Source organism: Phocoena phocoena, chromosome 7 (genome assembly GCF_963924675.1).
Source record: "Phocoena phocoena chromosome 7, mPhoPho1.1, whole genome shotgun sequence".
NCBI classification, from domain to species: Eukaryota; Metazoa; Chordata; class Mammalia; order Artiodactyla; family Phocoenidae; genus Phocoena; species Phocoena phocoena.
The window spans coordinates 103,796,670-103,815,743 of record NC_089225.1 but is presented as its reverse complement, the minus strand read 5'-3'; the positions used below and the strand labels follow the sequence as shown (position 1 = coordinate 103,815,743).

General features: G+C 43.0%; 1 protein-coding gene across 1 annotated transcript in view; it reads left to right on the top strand.

The window, feature by feature from the left end:
• The window catches only part of COL4A4 (collagen type IV alpha 4 chain), a 131,033-nt gene that overhangs the window by 19,899 nt on the left and 92,060 nt on the right, over window positions 1-19,074 (top strand). Inside the window, exon 3 of the mRNA XM_065880183.1 lies at window positions 2,901-2,978. Within this exon, the coding sequence (XP_065736255.1) occupies window positions 2,901-2,978 (78 nt within the window). The remainder of the gene's footprint in view (window positions 1-2,900; window positions 2,979-19,074) is intronic.

Here is a 19,074-nt window from a genome sequence, read left to right as displayed (position 1 = left end):
CTACAGAGCACTAAATTTTACTTCCTTTGTTACTTATGTCTTATATAAGTGCATATAACTCCTGAACCAAAGATTATTCTATCCTGGACCTTCCTACCAAATTCTGGTATGCGAAGATTCTAGAGATTTCACACAGAGAGTGGCTATACTGTAGGTGGGTTTTAAAGGTAGAGAAATAAATTGATGCAATCTCTATTAAAGGCAATTTGGCATTATCTATCAGGATTTTAAATGCACATGCCTGTTGACATAGCAGTTTCCCTTTTTGGAATTTATCATACATATTTATTCTGACTTATGCATAAAGGTATATGCACAAGAATATTAGTTTAAAGGTAGTGTTTGATAGCAAAAAAGGGAGATAATGAAATGACCATCAATAAGGACTGATTAAATAGTACTTTGTTTGGTGGATAGTCGTATGTATTAATTCAGAATGATTAAGTGAGAAAAGCAAGGTACAAAGAAATATACCATTTGGGTAAAAATAAAACAAGGACAAAAATCACCAAAAGTGTGTGTGTGTGTGTGTGTGTGTGTGTGTGTGATCATTGTGTAAATATGCTCATAAATGCCCAGACATGGGTTTGAAGAGAGCGATTACCTTTAGGGGAGGGAGCCGGGGGCCAGAGTTGGAAGATAAAATGTCTTTTTTCCATTACACTATTTTGTACTGTTTGAATTATCATGTGCATATGTTATTTGTTTTGCCAAAAAAACCCAATAAAAGTAAAAAATGCAAGACTGATTACTAATCTGGAAGTTAGTAAAATATTTTCTTTAACTTTCTATGCAACAAGTATTTGTTTAAAAATATCTGAGATAAAATAGTGACTTTTCTTCTCTTTGAAGAAGAATGACACTGGTTTTTGAGAATGCCACTGTATTCCCAGTGAATGTGGTTTATATTTTGGATGTTGACTTGTCTGAGATATTGTCTTGATCTCTTTTTAATGGGATTATACAATCTGTTTCTGAGGTGCAGTTTCTTCCTCTATAAATGCCCCCCCCCCCTTTAAAGTGATGTTTTTGGGGATATGTCTGATGTAGAAGAACTTTGTAGGGACTAAAATCACCTCGCTTTTTTCTTTTATTGGTCCAAGTCAAAGCTTTACATGTGTTCCTTTATTAGAATTCTGCTAATCTACTTTAAACTGATTCTTGTCTGAAATTTAATTTTGCTACAAACATCTCAATGATGCTTGGCACAATTAAGTTAAAAAAAAACAAACTTGCCTTTATTTTCAAGCCATCTAATCAACTGACCTTCTTTTTTCTCTGGTTATTTTGATATTTCACTGAACACATAGTAATGAATCCCAACCTTAAATGAACCCAAGTGTTCAGCCTAGTTATTTTAAGTGCTTTCATGCTGTCCTGACCTGGCCCTGAGCATTTAAAAAATTGTTTTTACCTAATCAGGGTTTTGAACTTATTGTTTCTGCATTTATAGATAACAGGGTTCCTCAAAATTCGAGAGGCATATGTTTCTGAAACTTCAAATACATTTTTGTAAACTGAAATTATCTAATTGCTTGGCTCTTGTCAAGGTTCGAATTTTTATATACTTTTAATGACCCATAAGCATTATGTTTATAAAGATGTCCTTTTTATTAATGCTTAAGTTAAAGATTTTTTATTGTGTCTGCACATACTTTTCAAGAAAAAAGAGGTCTTAATTGTATGATTGAAAAGAGAAATGAATGCTGCGTAGACTCCTTTCCCTCCCATCACATATACATTCGTATGTATACATTTGTGTATTTCATGTGTACATATGTATATCATGTATATTTATGTACATAAGTATGTTTGTATATTTATGTATATATATCTTCTATCAGAACTGTACATATTGGTTCAGTTGTTTTATGTTTCCCTGTTATATGTTGGTCTAAAGGCTAAAGTCTACAGTGTTGTTAGTTTTAAGAGAGCTATCGGTTATAGAAGCATGTGGTCCTGTCCACACCTTCGACTCCTGGCACCGAGAGCTGCTTTACCACATCCTCCCTCTCAACATGCACCCCTGTCTGTGAACAAATGCTCAGTGCATTTCACTGCAGGTGCATGATGCTGGCTGTCGTTAAGGATCTACTTATGGAAACAGTTCCCCTGGGACTGCTGTATTGAAGTGACTGATGACTCACCATATACACAGAATTTGTGAGAAAAAGGGGCTGATTCTTCCCACGGGGCGTGCGTGCGTGTGCGTGTGTGTGTGTTAAAGTTAAGACAAGATGCGACTGTGGGGTCGTTCTCTAAAGAGAGTTGAAGAAAAGCTAGCTAAAAGTGGGGAAAGTGCTCAAATTATTCAAGTCCAAGAGCTTTCTGGTTGAGACACACATTAGAGGGAGCCATCTTGGAGTATTGGCAAATTGTAGGAAGAATAAGTTTAATCCGAGTCCAAGGCTATGACTGCAGTTCTGACCCAGGAGGGCCTCCCTGTGGGACACATACCCTAGCTGATCTTGGAGGTAAAGTAAGAGGGTCTTATTGAAAAAAAGCAAAGCTTATAATTTAAACTTGACACCACTGTGGTGTCTGATTGTGTACACAACTACATAGTTAACATTCTAAGATTGTTCACAACTTGGTAAACGAAATCTTACGGAGAGAGAGATTGCAGAAGATTCCGATTAAAGCAGAGTAGCTTCAGAAGTTTTTTTTTAATCCTGGCTCACATAAACTTTTATCCTGTTCACATAACCATCAACTCTTTTATTATCAAGCCACAATGTAAGTTTTTTGCCTTTTTATATATCAATATTAGTCTTTTCACAGTTTCAGAGGTAAAATTATACTGTGACATTCTCATGAGTTAGATAAACCAACAGTGCTTGTTATAAGGTATATACCATGTACCCATCGAGGTAAACTAAAGCAGATTATTCACTTTCTAGGGTGGAAAGAAGTTTATTGGTCCCTGCGGGGGAAGAGATTGCTCTCTTTGCCAGTGCTTTCCTGAAAAGGGGTCTCGGGTAAGTGATATAAAAATCAGCATGGGAAATGGGAGTGGGAAACGGGAAATTACTAATCAAAGGGCATAAAGCTTCAGTTACGCAAGATGAATACGTTCTAGAAATCTTCCGTCCAACGTTCTACCCACTCTCAGCAATAATGTTTTGTTCACTTAAAATTTTGTAGAATCACCTTGTACAGAAAGGATCCTGGTGCCAATGGTCCATGCCGGGTCGCCATTATTGATATTCGTGTTGTATATCAACATTTTAAAGGCTCTGTCTGAGAAATTCTGCAGTGTGTTAAAAAGAAAAACAACCTACTTAACTTTGTTTAAAGTAGTGTTTCCAGACATTTGACCACATGACTCTGTTTTGGACAGCACCTATTAAAGTCCCGTGGAATAGTGTTCCGTAATCGAAGTGAGAGCTGCATTTATCAAGTGCTTCTTATGTGCCAGGCACTGTCCTATGTGCTCAAAATGCTTTAGCTCACTGATCCCACACAACAACTCTCTTCCCATCTTATGGTACCATCTGTGCAGTGTCGAAGACTTCAGCACAGAGCAATTAAGTCCACCCAGGACGGTGCTCTTGATGACTACACCCGATTCTCTGCCCGGAGATGCACAGTAACCCTTACGGTATATAGGGTCTCTTACACATTTATTTATGAACCTCTCTCATATATTCTGACCGCAGCAGTTGGCAGGCACTAACTCATCTGTGCTGGAGTATTAGATCAAACCATCCTCTTGATTAAAAATACTTCCACAATCTTCCAAGAAAAGAGTATGTTTCAGAAGTTTTGGACAGTTTTTGAGTCAGATCAGCGATCGTTTTGAAACATGTCCAAATCGATCCCACAGGGCTGTGTGTGACACTCAAAAAACACAAATCAGTCAAGATGAGTCAACAAGGAGGTGAAATGTTACCTTTCTGAGAGAAAGGACCATTTTTTCTCCCACAGCATTGCTTTATCGTCACACGAGTTGTGTGACACATGTGCAGGTCCTTCGTTGTGTTCTTGCTGTAAGCAGCTACCTTGTTGAGCTGAAGTTATGGCAGATCGCTTTCTACTTAAATGGATTTGTTTCTTCTTCAATAAAATTTTGGTGATCAGAATTTATCTCGAGCTTTTCCCAGCCACTTTCATGATACAATTTAAAAACTGCATTTCCAGGAAACAAAGTTAGGACCCTAAAAAAGAGCAGAAGTGCTTTAGCTTTTTTCATGTCAATGGACACAATACTCAGGAAAAAAGCCTGGCGTTTGTGTGAGGTTGTCCCTATAAACGTGCCAAGATTTTAAGACCCTTTGAGCTTGAGGCCCAAGAAAAATGTAGTGATCAGCTCCGTGGCAGGAATGGGATGGGGACACCACAAAACAAAGAGGGACAGTTGTTTTCATGAAGTTGTTTTGATGAAGCCGGCTAGGTGTGGTCCTCTGATTTAATGATGTCGAGACATTTTTTTTTTTTTGCTGTCACAGCTGGATGGAGGGGGTGCTACTGGTTCTAGTGAGTCACAGCCATGGATGCTCTTCAATATCTACAATGCACAGGACGGCCCCACATGAAAGAACTGAAAGAACTAGCCATCCTCAAATGCCAGTAGTGCCGAGGTTGAGAAACCCTGCTTTAATCCTACAGCAACTCTCTGAGGCCAGTAGGATTATTACCAATATTTCCATTGGTCAGTACAAGGAATCTGGATTTACAAGAATTTTAAATCACTTGCTAGTATGTGGAAGAGGCAGGAACCACCTCCTGGTATTTGGTCTCAGCCCCCGAGTTTGCCCCGTGATCAATGAGAAGAGGATTACAATCAGGTTCAAACACCAGTTTTAGCCCTAACTTTTGGGAGCCCTCGTGGTGGCTTGAATCTGCCCAAGCCCCAGTTTCCTCTGCCCAGTTTTCTCCTATTTACCTGCCTGGCGCTTTGTCTTCTGTGTCCTTGGGCCCTAAAACCATCGTAAGCATTTGCACGTGTAGAGGATGCTCTGTCTCTCCCTTCACACAGTCTTCAGCGCCGTGGGTCAGGAGGGCTCACGGGGGTGGGCTGCGCCCCGCCCCGCTGTCTGCGTCCCTGCTTCTGGGTGGTCAGGGAGAGCTGTGTGCGGAGCACCGCCAACCTCTGCTCTTCCCGGCACAGACGGGTCCTTTGTGACAGCACAGGTCGCTGGTGATGTTTTCCAGCTAGGAATTTGGGAACGTGGCTTGTGCATACCCGGCAGGTGGTTTGGAGGCGACCAGCCGACTCGCACATCATCTCTCGAGCCGCCGTGACAGCTCAAGGTGCACTATAAAGACAGGAACGTACCGAATTCCGAGGGTTGAGGCTCTGCCCGAGGCGGCATAGCCCGTGTGTGGAACAGCCAGGCCTTCCTAAGAAGGAAATGATTCCTCTCGTGTGGTCGAATGGCTGAGTGAGTGGTTTGTTCAGCCCCAAATCAAAACTGCTGTGTCTGCAGCGAGGGTTGGGTGCCAGGCTGGGTGAGGGTTTCAACTGGAGATGGAAGCTGGGGTTTGAGGGGGAGTTGGGATGCATCAAAGGGCAGGTGCCAAGGGGGGGCTCCCTCATCTCACCGCTGTACCGCTGGAGGCTCACAGCCCAGCCTCAACATGTGTTCTCATCAGTAATCACTGTGACCTCCCGTTGGACCATCTCCTGCTGCATCAGCTGGGCCACTCACTCTCCCTTGAACATAATCTAAATATTCCCACTCCTCTACCTTTTTATTTTTTTAGAAGAATAATTATAGTAGTTTTTATTGTAATATTCATGTATGCTTATTATAGACCATTTAGATAATACTGGAAAACTAGAAGGCACAACATAAATCATCCATGGATTCACTACGAGGAAGCAATCACTCAATATTTATTAATTTTTTGACACACCACCTCTACCCTTTTCTGGAAAGCCTTCCCACTTCCACTCGGCCTCCATCTTGAGCCCTCCTCAAAGGAGCTCAGAAGAGACGCTGCCCCCATAAGGCCTCCTGCCTGTCCCAGCTGGTGTGGATGGGTCCCCCCGTGTGAACCTGCTTCCCTTCCGTGATGCTTCTCATACCCTGACCTCTGCTTGGGTTCGAGTGTGGCTCTGTCTGACCCTCTTGATTAGATTGTCAGCCCGTGCTCCTTAAAGGGGGCTGTGTGGACATGTGCGAAATGTTTATGCTGGCTCCCGGCCCATCGTGGATGCTCTAGAAATAGAAGTTGCCTATGTTTGTTTCTCCTCTTTGAGAGATGGGGGTCCTTTTTTGGTATTTCTTTGAGGTGATCACAGCAGATGGCACCTAACAGGTAGTTAATAAATACACATAAATCAGTAACTTAAAATTCAGAGCTCAGCCTGGACAGGATTTGGGAGCCTGAGCTGGTGGCCACATGCAGCATGTATGTGGGGACACCCACCAAGTCCAAGGGAAACGGGAACGGAATTAGTGGTAAGTCTCTCCCTCCCGCGTCTTTTTTTCCCACACACAACATGTAAACCTGGTAGTAAGTGACCATCTCACAGAGTTCAGATTTTCTTGGAATTTCAGGTAGGGCCAGAAATAAGCACTTCGAGCCACAGAAAGGAGCATGACCGTTGCTGTACTCAGATCTTTTAAAGGTTCAGTAGCATCCTGCATTCTCAGTGTGGGACACTGGGGATCACCCCTTTGGTCTTTCTGGTTTTCAGAGCCCTCACCTGGGAAATAAGGGTTTGTGCTGGAGGGCTGGTCCTGTCCCTCCCAGCCCTAACACCCTGTGGTTCTGTGACGTGTGGCACGACTTTTCACATGTGACAGCGATTTACTGGCTTCCAGAATACTTCGTGACTCTGCCTAACGTTTACCCAAGCATCATTATGGTCCCTCTTTAAGGATATGAATGAGGTGGACTTGGGCAGGATTTTAAATTATTCTGTATCTGTTTCAAGGGAAGAATCTCTGTTTCTTTGATGGAGGTCTTCTTGTAGGGAAAATGACATGTCTTCATAGACTAGGATGGGACCTTTTGTAAGTTCTGCTTTAGTAACTAGTTTGATAATAAAGACACCTTCTGTACTTTTTTCCAGAATAAAGTATATTTGTATTGTTTTCCATTCAAGGGCGTCTAGTAACTGTTAAGTCAATAGAACTTTACAGTTTGGTAGCTTTATACACAAGAAGGTCAAATGGCTTAAAACTCAAGGCCTGTCTTAGTTTTTTTTGGTTTGAAAACCAAAATCACACATCAGCAAACCAGTCTTTCCTTTGGGACTTTTAAATCACTAAAGTATATACAAGTATCTTTCCTGCAATTTCATTCACTTGTCCCTCACACTCCTAAGAGCTTGCATTCCATTATAAAAATGGAATTTCCTTGGGTAGTTTTAACTGTTGTTAACATTTTTCATATCATTACATTTTTTGCACACAAAGTTCTAGAATTCAACCTCTTTATCACTCACACAGCTGCGTTCTGGTACACTCTCTAACTGTAGCCTGATAAATGGTTCAGAGCAATTATTTTCATGTCCCAAAGTTTGCGTTAAGTCAATTATATTACATTTTGATAGAAGCAAGTTCCAGTGACAGCAGAGAAGTTGGCAGATTTGGTCTGTCACCACCCCTTCGTGTTTTGGTTTTGATTTCTTCTTTTTCTTGCTGCTTCTTTCTCCTCCAAGCGCCAACTCCCTAGCTCATTGTGTCTCTACTGGAGAATTCTCTGATAGATGCTGACACACTCAGCGGCCTTCAGGGGACAGCAGGTGACCTGAGTGAGGGGCCCTGGGAAGGGGCCTCAGCCTTGGGGACTATATGAGGAGCAGAGCAGGGTGCTTGTCATGTAAAGGCATCAGAATTCAGAATTAAACAAACAAACAAACATAGTGCCTAACAATTAAACAAATTTCCTGGTAGAATTCAACCTGCCACGTGCCAGCTTGTAACTGGTTTAGCTTGTTAAAGTGTTCTCCTTGTCATGAATATGAAGCTTAAATTTTGAAGAATGGAAAACTTGCAGAAGTTGAAAGAGTGAATCTTTTATGTCAGTGCATGAGGAAGTATTTCTGAACAGGGTATGGGAGACCTGCGGGGGTAGAGGGGGGATATATGCCTATCACTTTATATTATTTGGCCTATTAGCTGTCACTAATAGCTGATATCTATGCAGAGGAATAACTCCAACTAATTAACATGGCTTTCAGCGTGCTTGACAATCTGTCTCTTTAGATCCAGCGTTTGTGCTTGAAAAAGGAGAGAAAGCAAGCTCATATCTGCCTGCTACTTTCATTAAATAACTTGCCAGGTCAAGTGTACAAAACCTCACTGAGGAATCCTGGTTGCAGAGGATGTCTGAAGGTAGATTTTGGCATCTCTGCCCCAGTCAGTCACCTCATTAAACGGGCAGTGATTTGCAGCCTGAACCCTTGGTCTCCTGTGTGGAGTTCAATCCCATAGCAACGATGATTGCTGAGCTCTGCGACCCAGTGTGGACCGTGGCCAGGCGGGCGCAGAGCTCAGCAAATGTGGGGCTAGGCTGAACTTGAGAGGATCAAGGTCATTACCAAAGTGGAGTCAGCCTTTGTTGTTGGTGAGAAATAAGGTGCATCTCAAAGCAGGGCGTATTCCACGCAGGAACACAGGGAGTGGTGTTTGTAATTCTGAGAATACCTCTCTAGTGCAAAGGTAGCCTCCGACTAAACTAGTTGAAATGCTGAATTACAGAGTTTTTAGGAAAGAAAAGTGTACTTCTCCTTTCAAATACCATTTTCAATAAGTTGCCAAGAAATCCCCAGGGAAACATATGTCTCCAAGGTGCTCTTTTGCCACTCCTCTGTCATACATACATGAACTTGCAGTTCACTCAGCAAATAAACATTCATTCATTCAGCAAACAGCCGTTGAGCATTCACCGTGTGCCAGGCATCTGACGAGGCTGTGAGGCCTCGGGGATAAAGAGGACAGTCCCTGTGGCCTGGAGCTCGGGTTCCAACAGGAGAGACAGATTCACCTCCCAGCCGTTATTTCTGGGTGCCTGATGAGTGCCAGGCGTGGGGTGGTCTAGGTGCTCGGGATGCATCAGGGAAGAGGACAGACGAAGATCCTGGTGCCCTCCCCAGGTGGATATTTGGTGCCCTACCTTGATTTTGCACTGGAGCCTGTGTGTGTGGTAGGCAGTGCCGGGGAAGCTTGGACCTGGTGGAACTGGCGGTCAACTAGCAGTGGCCTGGTGGAAGCACGGTGTATTCATTCCTAGGGCTGCTGTAATAATGACCACATATCTATCTGGTGGCTTTAGACAACAGAAATTTATTTTCTCACAAGTTCTAGAGGCCAGAAGTCCACCAACAGGGTGTCACCATTGCCATACGCTCTCCATAGGCAATAGGGGAGACCCCCATTCCCTGCCTCTTCCAGCCTCTGGTGCTGCTGGAGTTCCTTGGCTTGTGGCTGCATCACTCTCATCTCTGCTTCCGTCTTCACATCAGCTTCTCTGTGTGTCTGTTTCAAATCTTCCTCCATGTCCCTCCACGTCTTATAAGGATACATATAATGGCATTTATACCTAGATAACGCAGGACAAAATCCTCGTCTCAAAATCCTTAACTTTACCACATCGTTTGCCACCTAAGGTGATATGCACGGGTTCTGGGGTTAGGGCGTGGACATATCTTTTTGTGGCCACCCTCCAAACCACTGCAAGTGTTTGGGCAGAGAGAACAGCCCCTACTGAGGCCCTGAATTGAGAAGGAGATGGGGTGGTATGTTTGGTGGACCAAAAGGTGACCGGAAAAGTTTGATCCTGCAGGTGAGGGAGCAAGAGGTAAGGGATGCAGTTGAAAAAGCAGAGATACAGTTAATCCTGAAGAATAAGCAGAGGATTCGAAAGATTTTGGGAAGAGTAGAAACAGGTTGAATTTGCGTTATAAGAAGATCGTTCTGGAAGCTCTTTGGAGAATACAGTGATGGTGGTGCGGGGTGGGAGCAACCTTAGGAAGGATGTCAGGAGGCCGCTGTCGCTGCCCCGGTGGAGGTCACGGTGCCTTAGCAAGGGCGTGGGCGTGGACGTGAGCGTGAGCGTGGGCGGGGTGGGGGAGAGGATGGGTGTCGGAATGTTTGGGAGGCAGACTGGTCGGGAGAAGGAGGCGCCATGCGGGGTGGTCGGGGGTTAGGGTTAGAGGCGCCCAGGACGCCCAGGGGCGTGAGAGCAGCTGTGTGGGTGGCGGCCTGTGGCCGAGGAGCACGTTTTGGGGGATGGTCCTGAGTCCAGCTTTGCATGTGGACGTGTGGCCGGGGCTCCTGAAGGGCGTCCGGGTGAGCGAGGGAAATAGAGGGGGTGCTCAGAGTTGGATGTCATTGACCCCATAGAGAAAGCGAGAAAGAGGGGAGGGCGGCCCAGTGGAGTTGCAGGGGCAATCCCACCCAGCCCGCCTGCCCCCAGAGGAAGGGGAGCCAGCACGGGAGACACAGGCAGGGGAAAACAGGGCCAGGGCCAGGGGCAGGGACACCGGGAGAGCAGAGCAAGGAAGAGGGAGGGAGAGACGCCTGGGTTCAAGCTTCTCAGGTGCTGACCAGGGGCTCTCAGCGCTGCCTGTTCCGTTCCCACAGCAGGTGGGCGATGCTGGGCTGATGGTAAACGCTGTTTCTAAAAATGGGAAAACCACTCTTCCATGACCTGGCTCAAGGGGTGGCCTTATTTTTTTTATTGAAATATGGTTGATTTACAATGTTTCAGGTGTACAGCAAAGTGATTCAGTTTTATACACACACACACACACCCCCCACACACGTTCTTTTTAAGATTATCTTCCATTTTAGACTATCGCAAGATATTGAATATAGTTCCCTGTGCTATACAGTAGGTGGGGGACCTTATTTATTGATCGGTGGCAAAGCCGTGTCTTCTAGTTCTCAGTGCAGTGTTTTTTTTTCCCACTGCACCAAGCTGCCTCTTAAGAAAACAGCTGATCTTTTTCTTACGTTTTGTATCTATGTCATAGGAGATGATGGATGTTCACTCCACTTACTGTGATTCATTACGCTGTACGTCTTTTTTATCTTTTTTGTTTGTTTGTTTGCAGCACCATGCGGCTTGCAGGATCTTAGTTCCCCGACCAGGGATCGAACCTGGGACTGAGGAATTCCCACTGTTTTACTGAGATATAATTGATACACCACTGTATAAGTTTAAGATGTACAGCATAGGGAATTTCCTGGTGATCCAGTGGTTAGGGCTCCACGCTTTCACTTCTGAGGGCCGGTTCAGTCCCTGGTCAGGGAATTAAAATCGTACAAGCCGTGTGGCATGGCCAAAAAAAAAAAAAAAGAACCTGGAAGAAAAAAAAAGATACAGAAAATATAGCTTATTAATTAAATAAAAAGACATTAATAAGTGAGTTTTACCTGACTGGTTTGGAAGACCACCTTATTGTCCTGCTTGTGTTTATGAAAAAAAATAGTATTCATTTTACATCCATTAAAAAAAAAACACACACAGCTGAAGATCCTGAGTCAGCGTTACTACAGGCTAAACTGACAAATTTATGCCCTCATTGAGTGAGGTGAACTTAAGGTACAAGAAAATACTCTGCCATTGCAGTCCGGTCTCCTTGGATTGTCTACTCTTTGAGTAAAACCTTTTTGTTATTTATTTTATGATCCTTCTAGATCTCCAGCAGTCCTTACATCTGTGATACAGGAGGACCCTGGAGGCACCAGCTCTTTAGCTGCGCATTGATTCCCGTTTGAGGGTTTAAGCGATGTTATAGCGCCACCTCGGGGCTGAACGGTTGAATTTCAGTCAAGTGTTAAAAAGGCAGAGGGGTGCTGCCGAAGGCTTCTTTGTTGATTTTAATAATAAAAGGCCATGAGTATATGTTTAGAATTTATACTGTGTAAGGCAGTAGCCAAGGTGCTGAGGTGGTAATAAAAATTTACACGGATTCCTGGCCTCAAAAATCTTACTGGACGACATCACCCCAAGCAGATATGAAAGTTACATGCCCAAAACAATAATGGAAAAGAGATGCTGAGCCTATTTAGGTATTATGTTAATTGTTTGAGGGTGGACATGAGAGTTTGTACCAGAGTGAGATTAATAAGGACTAGGGTGAAAAGGGAAGCATGTATGACTCTGCTTGCCCAGGTGGTAGCCAAGTGGCCTTGGGTCACTTGCTTCATCTCTCTGAGACTCAACTTCCTCATTTCAGAATGAAAAAGTAGATACAGGATGACTTTTTGCTTTAAGGATGTAAGGATTCCATGAGAAGAATGCACAGTGCTGTGTCAGTGCCCAGAATGGAGTAAGTGCTCAGTGAAGGGTACGCTAACATCGTCATCATCATTTTCATCATTGCTGTCATCATAGTTTTGGTTGGAGGAAGGTTGAATTTGAGCTACAGATGGACAAAGGCTGCTATTGCCTCAGGCAAACAGAAGGCGCAAGTGTAATTGGAGCAGAGGGTGTAGGTGTGGACACACAGGGACTAGGGTTGGCTGGGGTGGAGGAAGGTAGACTGTGCTCATTGCAGGTGTTGATGGAAGCAATAACACAGCAAAGGGAAGACTGAAGGTCAGTTGACAGTTACATGTGGAAATGGGGAGGAGACTGGAGTTAGAGAAGCTGGGGAGGCTGGTGCTTGTGTCCCCCACCTGAGATGACCAGACCACGACCCAGGGTCTCCACGGTGGGATGAAAGAAAGACAGACACCTGAGACTTAATTCAAAGAAAGATGTGATAGGCTTGGTCTTGGGACGGAATGGATAAGGAGGGAAAGGGGGATCACCAAAGCTGACAGCTGCATGGGAAGTTTAAATGATGGAAGGAACCAAGTTGCCATCTGCTGAGTCAGGGAAAAAAAAGGCAGGGAAACTAGTCTGGGATGAGCTCACCTCTGATATGATGAGTGTAAATTTACAGGGAAGAAGATTCAAGGAAGTTTCTAGAAAACAGAGATAGAGGATGGGACTAGAAAGTTAGATTTGAGAACCACAAAAATGGAGGTAACTCATTTGATGAATACTATTGTTTCCCCCCCAAAAAAAACTTCATAAGAGAAAATAAAATACATCAAGATAAAGTGTTTAAAATGTTTACAAATAAGATAAGGCTGGAAGCAGTTGAAATGTCATGGTAGGCAGAGCGTTAGTGTGGTTTAGTGCAGGGACCCTCCATGGTGCCAGGATGACGCCATGGAAGGAGGTAAGGTTTGGAGAGAAACTGACTGATCCAGGTATGAACCCAAGCTCACTAGGCACCTCAGTTTGAGTAAGCTAGACCCCCCTAGGCTTTCCTCATTTCTACAGGGATAAAAATCTCAGTGTTGCTGGTTGGTTTAAGTGAGGAAGGGTATGGACACTGGGAGGCGCATAACCAAGCTTAATAAAGAAATACCTTCCCCTTCCTGCGACACTTTTGATGATCAATGTCATGATCTTATTGACCAAGGTTAATTTGGAAATTTATGTGTAACTAGTATAATAAAAGCATCTTTCTTACTCATTTGTTCATCCATTCATTCATTCATTTATACTTCCTTGCACTGATTCTCTGGTTAAAAAAGAGCAAGAAGTAGCACAAAAAGTGTGTTTGTACATGCATTTGTCATTGTATATCTGTAGCTATTTCTCTCAATCCTCATACTGCTAAAATGACAAAGGATTTCTTAGATTTTTGTCATTCCCCATAGGGTTTGGGCCCTGGAGGCAAGCAGATCCGTGGCAGCCCAAAAGACTGTTGTGGAGATTTGCATTTTAAAAATGTACATATCCTCTTATCTGTTGGTCTCATCTACCAAGTGTTGTGAAATAAAAATAGTTTGATCTTAGCCCAGCTCCAGAAACGTGCCTGATACAGACGATTAACAAGACAGAATCCTAAAGGAATGTTCCGGCTTCAGAGAGCCAGGTGTAGGATTCCATGTCCACTCCGATTGCCTCCATCCTTTATTTGTACAGCTGGCCCGAGAGCCCAGTGCACCTGTAGCCACAGTGGGGAGGCGCGTATAACAGGTCTGATGACACGGTGTCAGCCTGGCCTTTGGGTAGAAGACGATGGCCTGGTGGCTTCCCATGGCATGCCAGAGCTTCCTCAGGTGTCAAGCCGATTGGCATTTCTGGATTTAGTGAATCCGTTTTCTGACTTCATTGTCTCTCACAGAAAGTCGGAAACCACAGAGGCAATTCCATGTAAAAAAAAAAAAAAAGAAATTCAGAGATCCCGCATCTGGAAGCCAGCCATTCCCCTGGGCATTTTTTCTTTTTGCTACAGTGACTTCAGTGCAGTGGTCCATTGCCTGTCGTGGGTGGAGGGTGCATGGGTAGGAGTGGACTATTTCTTTAAAATTTTTTATTTTAAAGATGCAAAATTCCTGTGATTATTTAATGATTCTGTAGTTATAGAAATGTCTTTTCTGGGCTTGCTATTTATGTATGCCCCTTCATCCCGAAGTTAATTCTGGTGTAGTCTGATAAATTAGTAAGCTCAACTATTTACTTTTAAACATCGTCTTTTTTTCTTTTACTGACTCCTTCTTTTACATGAAATAACGAAAGTGGAATTGTTCTCTCCATCACTGTGGATAAATTATTTACTCAAATTGGGTGAACTAACAATGACTATTTCAAAGATTGGTGTTTGGGAAGTTTCTGTGAACAGGTTTCTGACAGATTTAATACTGTTTTACAAGGTTTAGAGTATTTTTTACATTTATCCTGTAATAAAATACCTATTAAGAGGAAAAAACAGCACTGCATAGAAAACAAACCACAGTCTGCCCCGTATAAAAGTAGGCATTTAGTGCTTTCTGTTAGTTTTTTCACTTTTCAAGGTAGGGGTTGTGTTTGCCATTTAGCATGGTTGAAAAGAAGATGGAGGCCACCTGTGTCATATCTCAACAACAATAGACACCAGACATTACTGTGTTCAAGGCCACTTGCTCTGCTCGCCCCAGCGTGGAATCATCTCAGATCTGCATAGCTATTCTCAGCCAGACTTCCAGGGATGTCAGTTTAGAGACAGGAGAAAGCAGATCCTTTTCCTCCTTTACAGTCTTCCTTTGGGTTGGGTGGGTGGATCTGACATTATTTTATTTTTATTATTTTATTAAGTATTTATTAATTATTTTATTAAGATTTAAATTATTTTTATTAATTATTGTTTATTAATTCTATTTTTAATTATTTTTAAGATTAATTATTTTATTAAGATTTTATTAACATTATTTTATTAAGTATTTGTTGTTCTCTGCCTGTCTTAACATCTTGGCCTTGGGCACCTAGACTCTGTCTTCCAGGAGCTCACGGTCCGGTGGATGTAGGTCTGGGAACTTACAGACAAAGAGGTGATCACAGGAGCCAGTGAGAAGTGTTATTATAGAGGTGGCTTGGAGAGGCATTTAATTCTGAAGGGTTTGGGGCCAGGGCAGGAGATCACTGGAGTCTTTCGGCGGGGGGGCAGTCGGGGATTGAGAGATGACATGGAGGGCATGGGAGGGACACTTCAGGGACAAGACACCGAAGTCTGTGAAAGAACAGAGCTTGTTGAGAAATGGCAGGGATGTCAGTGTGACCCATCAGGGCTGGGGGAGGAGGGGGAAGGGGGGAAGGAAGAATTTAATAATGCAAATTCCCATCCCTCGTTGTACTTCTGTTCGTGAGTGTTTTAGATGGCACTTTCTCAAACCAGGACACATTTCTATGTTGAATGGAGTTTTATCATTCTTGCCCCAGTGCTGAATATTTCCACTCCTTTTTGTTTTCTCCCCAAAGTTCCATTAGCTCCCTGGATCCGGCATCACGTGTCTAAAATGAAATACATTAAAGAGAATTATAGCCAGTGAATTGGCTGTCCTCTCTGTTACCCTTTATGTTCAAACATGCATTTTGTTGTTTTAAAATAATACGTTATTGTGAAGTACAGCATTCACAAAAGATAATTTAGGAGTCTCTGTGAATTATATGTAAGACACAAAGATAATTTCCAAACTTAATGAAAAAGCAGTTATTTCCTGAGCCTTTAATTTAGGAAAAATGGGAGCTTTTCACTTATGGTAATTAATCTAAACCAAGTAAGATTAAAACCGGTAGAAAAGGTCAGCTGAATTCATTATTTATTCTTACTTCTAGATTGTAGTTTAAAAATTGTATAATACCTAGAGAAAAGTAATATGCCCTCAAAGTGCCCCCAGATGGTTTGTGCCCATAGAATTGACTTTATATATTATTGTTGTCTTTTCTGTAACACATATTTATACATTTAAGCTTCCTTGAAAATGCTGAGCTTTTAGTATTTTTATGGATACTCAAGAAATAGTAGCTATTATAATGATGATGAAAAAGCATGAAGAGAAGGGAAAGTACAAACAAAGTATGATTTTGATTTATAAAATTTAGGCAGATGGTAAAGTTTGTCAGTAATGTTAGTAAGGTCAATGACTTAATGATGAAAGAAATCGTAATTAATCTTTATTATAAAAGTCACATTTGCTGTTGGTAAGATGCTCACAAAACAGACTTTATCATTGCCCTGGTTTGCATTTCTCACTCTTGAGATGTGGTAATGTGCCATTTCTTGTATATCCGTCTAGAAATGTTCATTTACAAACATATATGTTAAGAAAATGTATGTCCATTTGTTTCTCTACCGGTGGGATCATATGATGCACGGCTTTTTTTTTCCCACTTAACAATGAACTATTTATAATAACAATCATGTATGATAACAATAGCTAGCATTACTGTGCAGGCACTATGCTACACACCTTACATGCATTGTTCTTTTTATGTCCACAAGCCACTGACAGATAAAGAAGCTGAGGAACAGAGGGGTTAAGAAACGTGCCCAAGGTCCCACAGCTAGTAAGTGTGGGCCTGGGCTTCACACACAGGCGCTGACTGCAGAGCCTGGAGCTCAGTCGCTCTGTTTCTTCTTCATGAGCACCACAAGGCTGTCCTATATCCATCCAGAGAGACCTACTTCATCCTTCAGTGTCTGGGCCCTGTGCATTTCCCTGAGGCCTGTTACTTCAGTGCTCCTGTTTTGCGGGGGAGTTAAGGGGGGGTCTCCATCTGCCAGTCTCTTCATCTCTTTGTCTGTGGGCTTTCTCAAAGCCCCAGGAGCAGATACTTCCCACCCACCATCAGTGGCCCTCCACCAGTGAGGTAAACACCCTAACTCCCTTACCCCGGGCTGGATAACTCTGAGGTATGTATTCTACCTTGACACCCAGAGTTTCTGCTCTGGGTTAAGCTCCAGTAACCCACGGTGGTAACTGGCTTGATAGCACAGCCTTATGGGCTGCCTTTCCTTCTCTGTGTCACATCCCTGCTCCTTCATCCCGTTTCCTTCTTACCGTGTCTCCTTTATTCTCAATTAAACCATTTGCATTGATGCTGTGTCCTAATTTGCTTCTGGGGCACCCAGACTAAGACAGCCTGTGCGGTATTTCATTGTATGAAGATACCATAATTTATTCAATCAGTTTCATTTGGGATTTTTATGGGATTTCCAGTTTTTCTTGATATTACCAAAGATGATGTGGTGAATATTCTTGCATTATTGTCTTTAGACCAGGACAAGCAGGGCTCCTGACCCCAGGCCCCGCCTCAGGCAGGGCCGCACTGGGGACCAGGACCGATGGGTCCCAGCATCTGTTTCTTCCCTTTAAGGTTGTTAAAACTCAAGACAGTTTAGGTGATACAAACAAATTTTATTTAACGCCTCATGAAGTGGGCAGCCTCTGTTCCCGAGGATCTGGAGAACTGCAAAATGGGGAGAAATCGAGAAACCTTTATAGGATAAAGAATAAGGAACGAGGAAGAGAAAAATAGAAATGAATAAGGAACAAGGAAGTACGCGTAGAGCCCAAAGTTGGCTTGGCGTCTGGCAATTAGCTGCCTGGATGGATTCCATTTCTGCTTATAAGGAGCATTTACAGGGGCACAGAAGTTACATAAATTGGCTGAAGTGGCACCCAGGCAGCAGCGGCGCCATCTTGGGCTTAAAAGTAGTTTCGACAGGATGCTCTCTGACCCTTTATCCAGTGGGAGTTGACCGCATGAGGAGCCCTGGGGTTCATGCTCTTGGGCTGGGCTGGGGCCCCATGGCCGGGCCCTGGTATCCAGAGGGTGGCCGCCTAATAGGACAGCCTCCCTTGCCCGCTTGTGGGGTTTTGTTATTCGTTCATGGAATTCCTGAGATTGGGTCACCAGAATGACACTGATACACTGATTTCAGGTGACTCAAATTTTTATGTAGGTGGGACTCTCCAAAGCATATTTTTCTCTGGGCCCCATACACCCGAAGGATAGCCCTACATTCTTATACAGAGTCCCGTGCACGGTTAGAGTTGAGCACTAAGGTTGAAATTGCCCAGAGGTTTAAAAGTTCTAAGCAGATATCTCCTGAAATCCACTCAGCTTTTCTCTCCACATATCAAGACTTACTTGCTCTTTGAATGCAGTTATCTGTGTTGTTTGGGTCGGGAAAGGGGATATTAAATGATTTTTTCTTAAATCTTTGGAAAAATTTTTAAAAAGCATAAAATAATTGCAGATGACAGCCTGACTTCAGATGAATACAGAGTGTTTTCAAACTGTAGTGAAATAAAGCATGGATTTTGACACGTGTTAGACAACACAGCTGGACGCATTAGCCACCACAGGGCATGGTGGCATGTGACCAGATCACCCTGCATCGGCGAAAGCCTTGTTATAAACGTCTCATTATGAAGCTTCTCTTTACCTAATCTAAGAGTATTATCTTAAGAATGCAAAAGCGAGTTATTTAAAAAAACATATGAATCTAAGATACTTTCTGCTCACATCAAATTATAGACAGAGATTGAATGCTGAGGCTAGAAGTATCATTTAGAAACCCTGGTTTTAGATTCTTAAATTCATTTGAAGAGCCTCCTTGTTCCCATGAGTTGATTATTTCATAAAAAGTAAACAAGTTTGAATGTGTAAAATCAATCTGTATGTCATAAAGATTACATTTGATAGAATAGCTTTTTGCAGCATTCAAAAATCACTTTCCCGATCATACAGGGCCCTCGTAGAGTGTGTCTGGAGCGGATGGGTGGTCAGGCTGGACCACTAAGCCTGTGAGCATAGTCACTGCCACGTCTATCCCTCATTCAT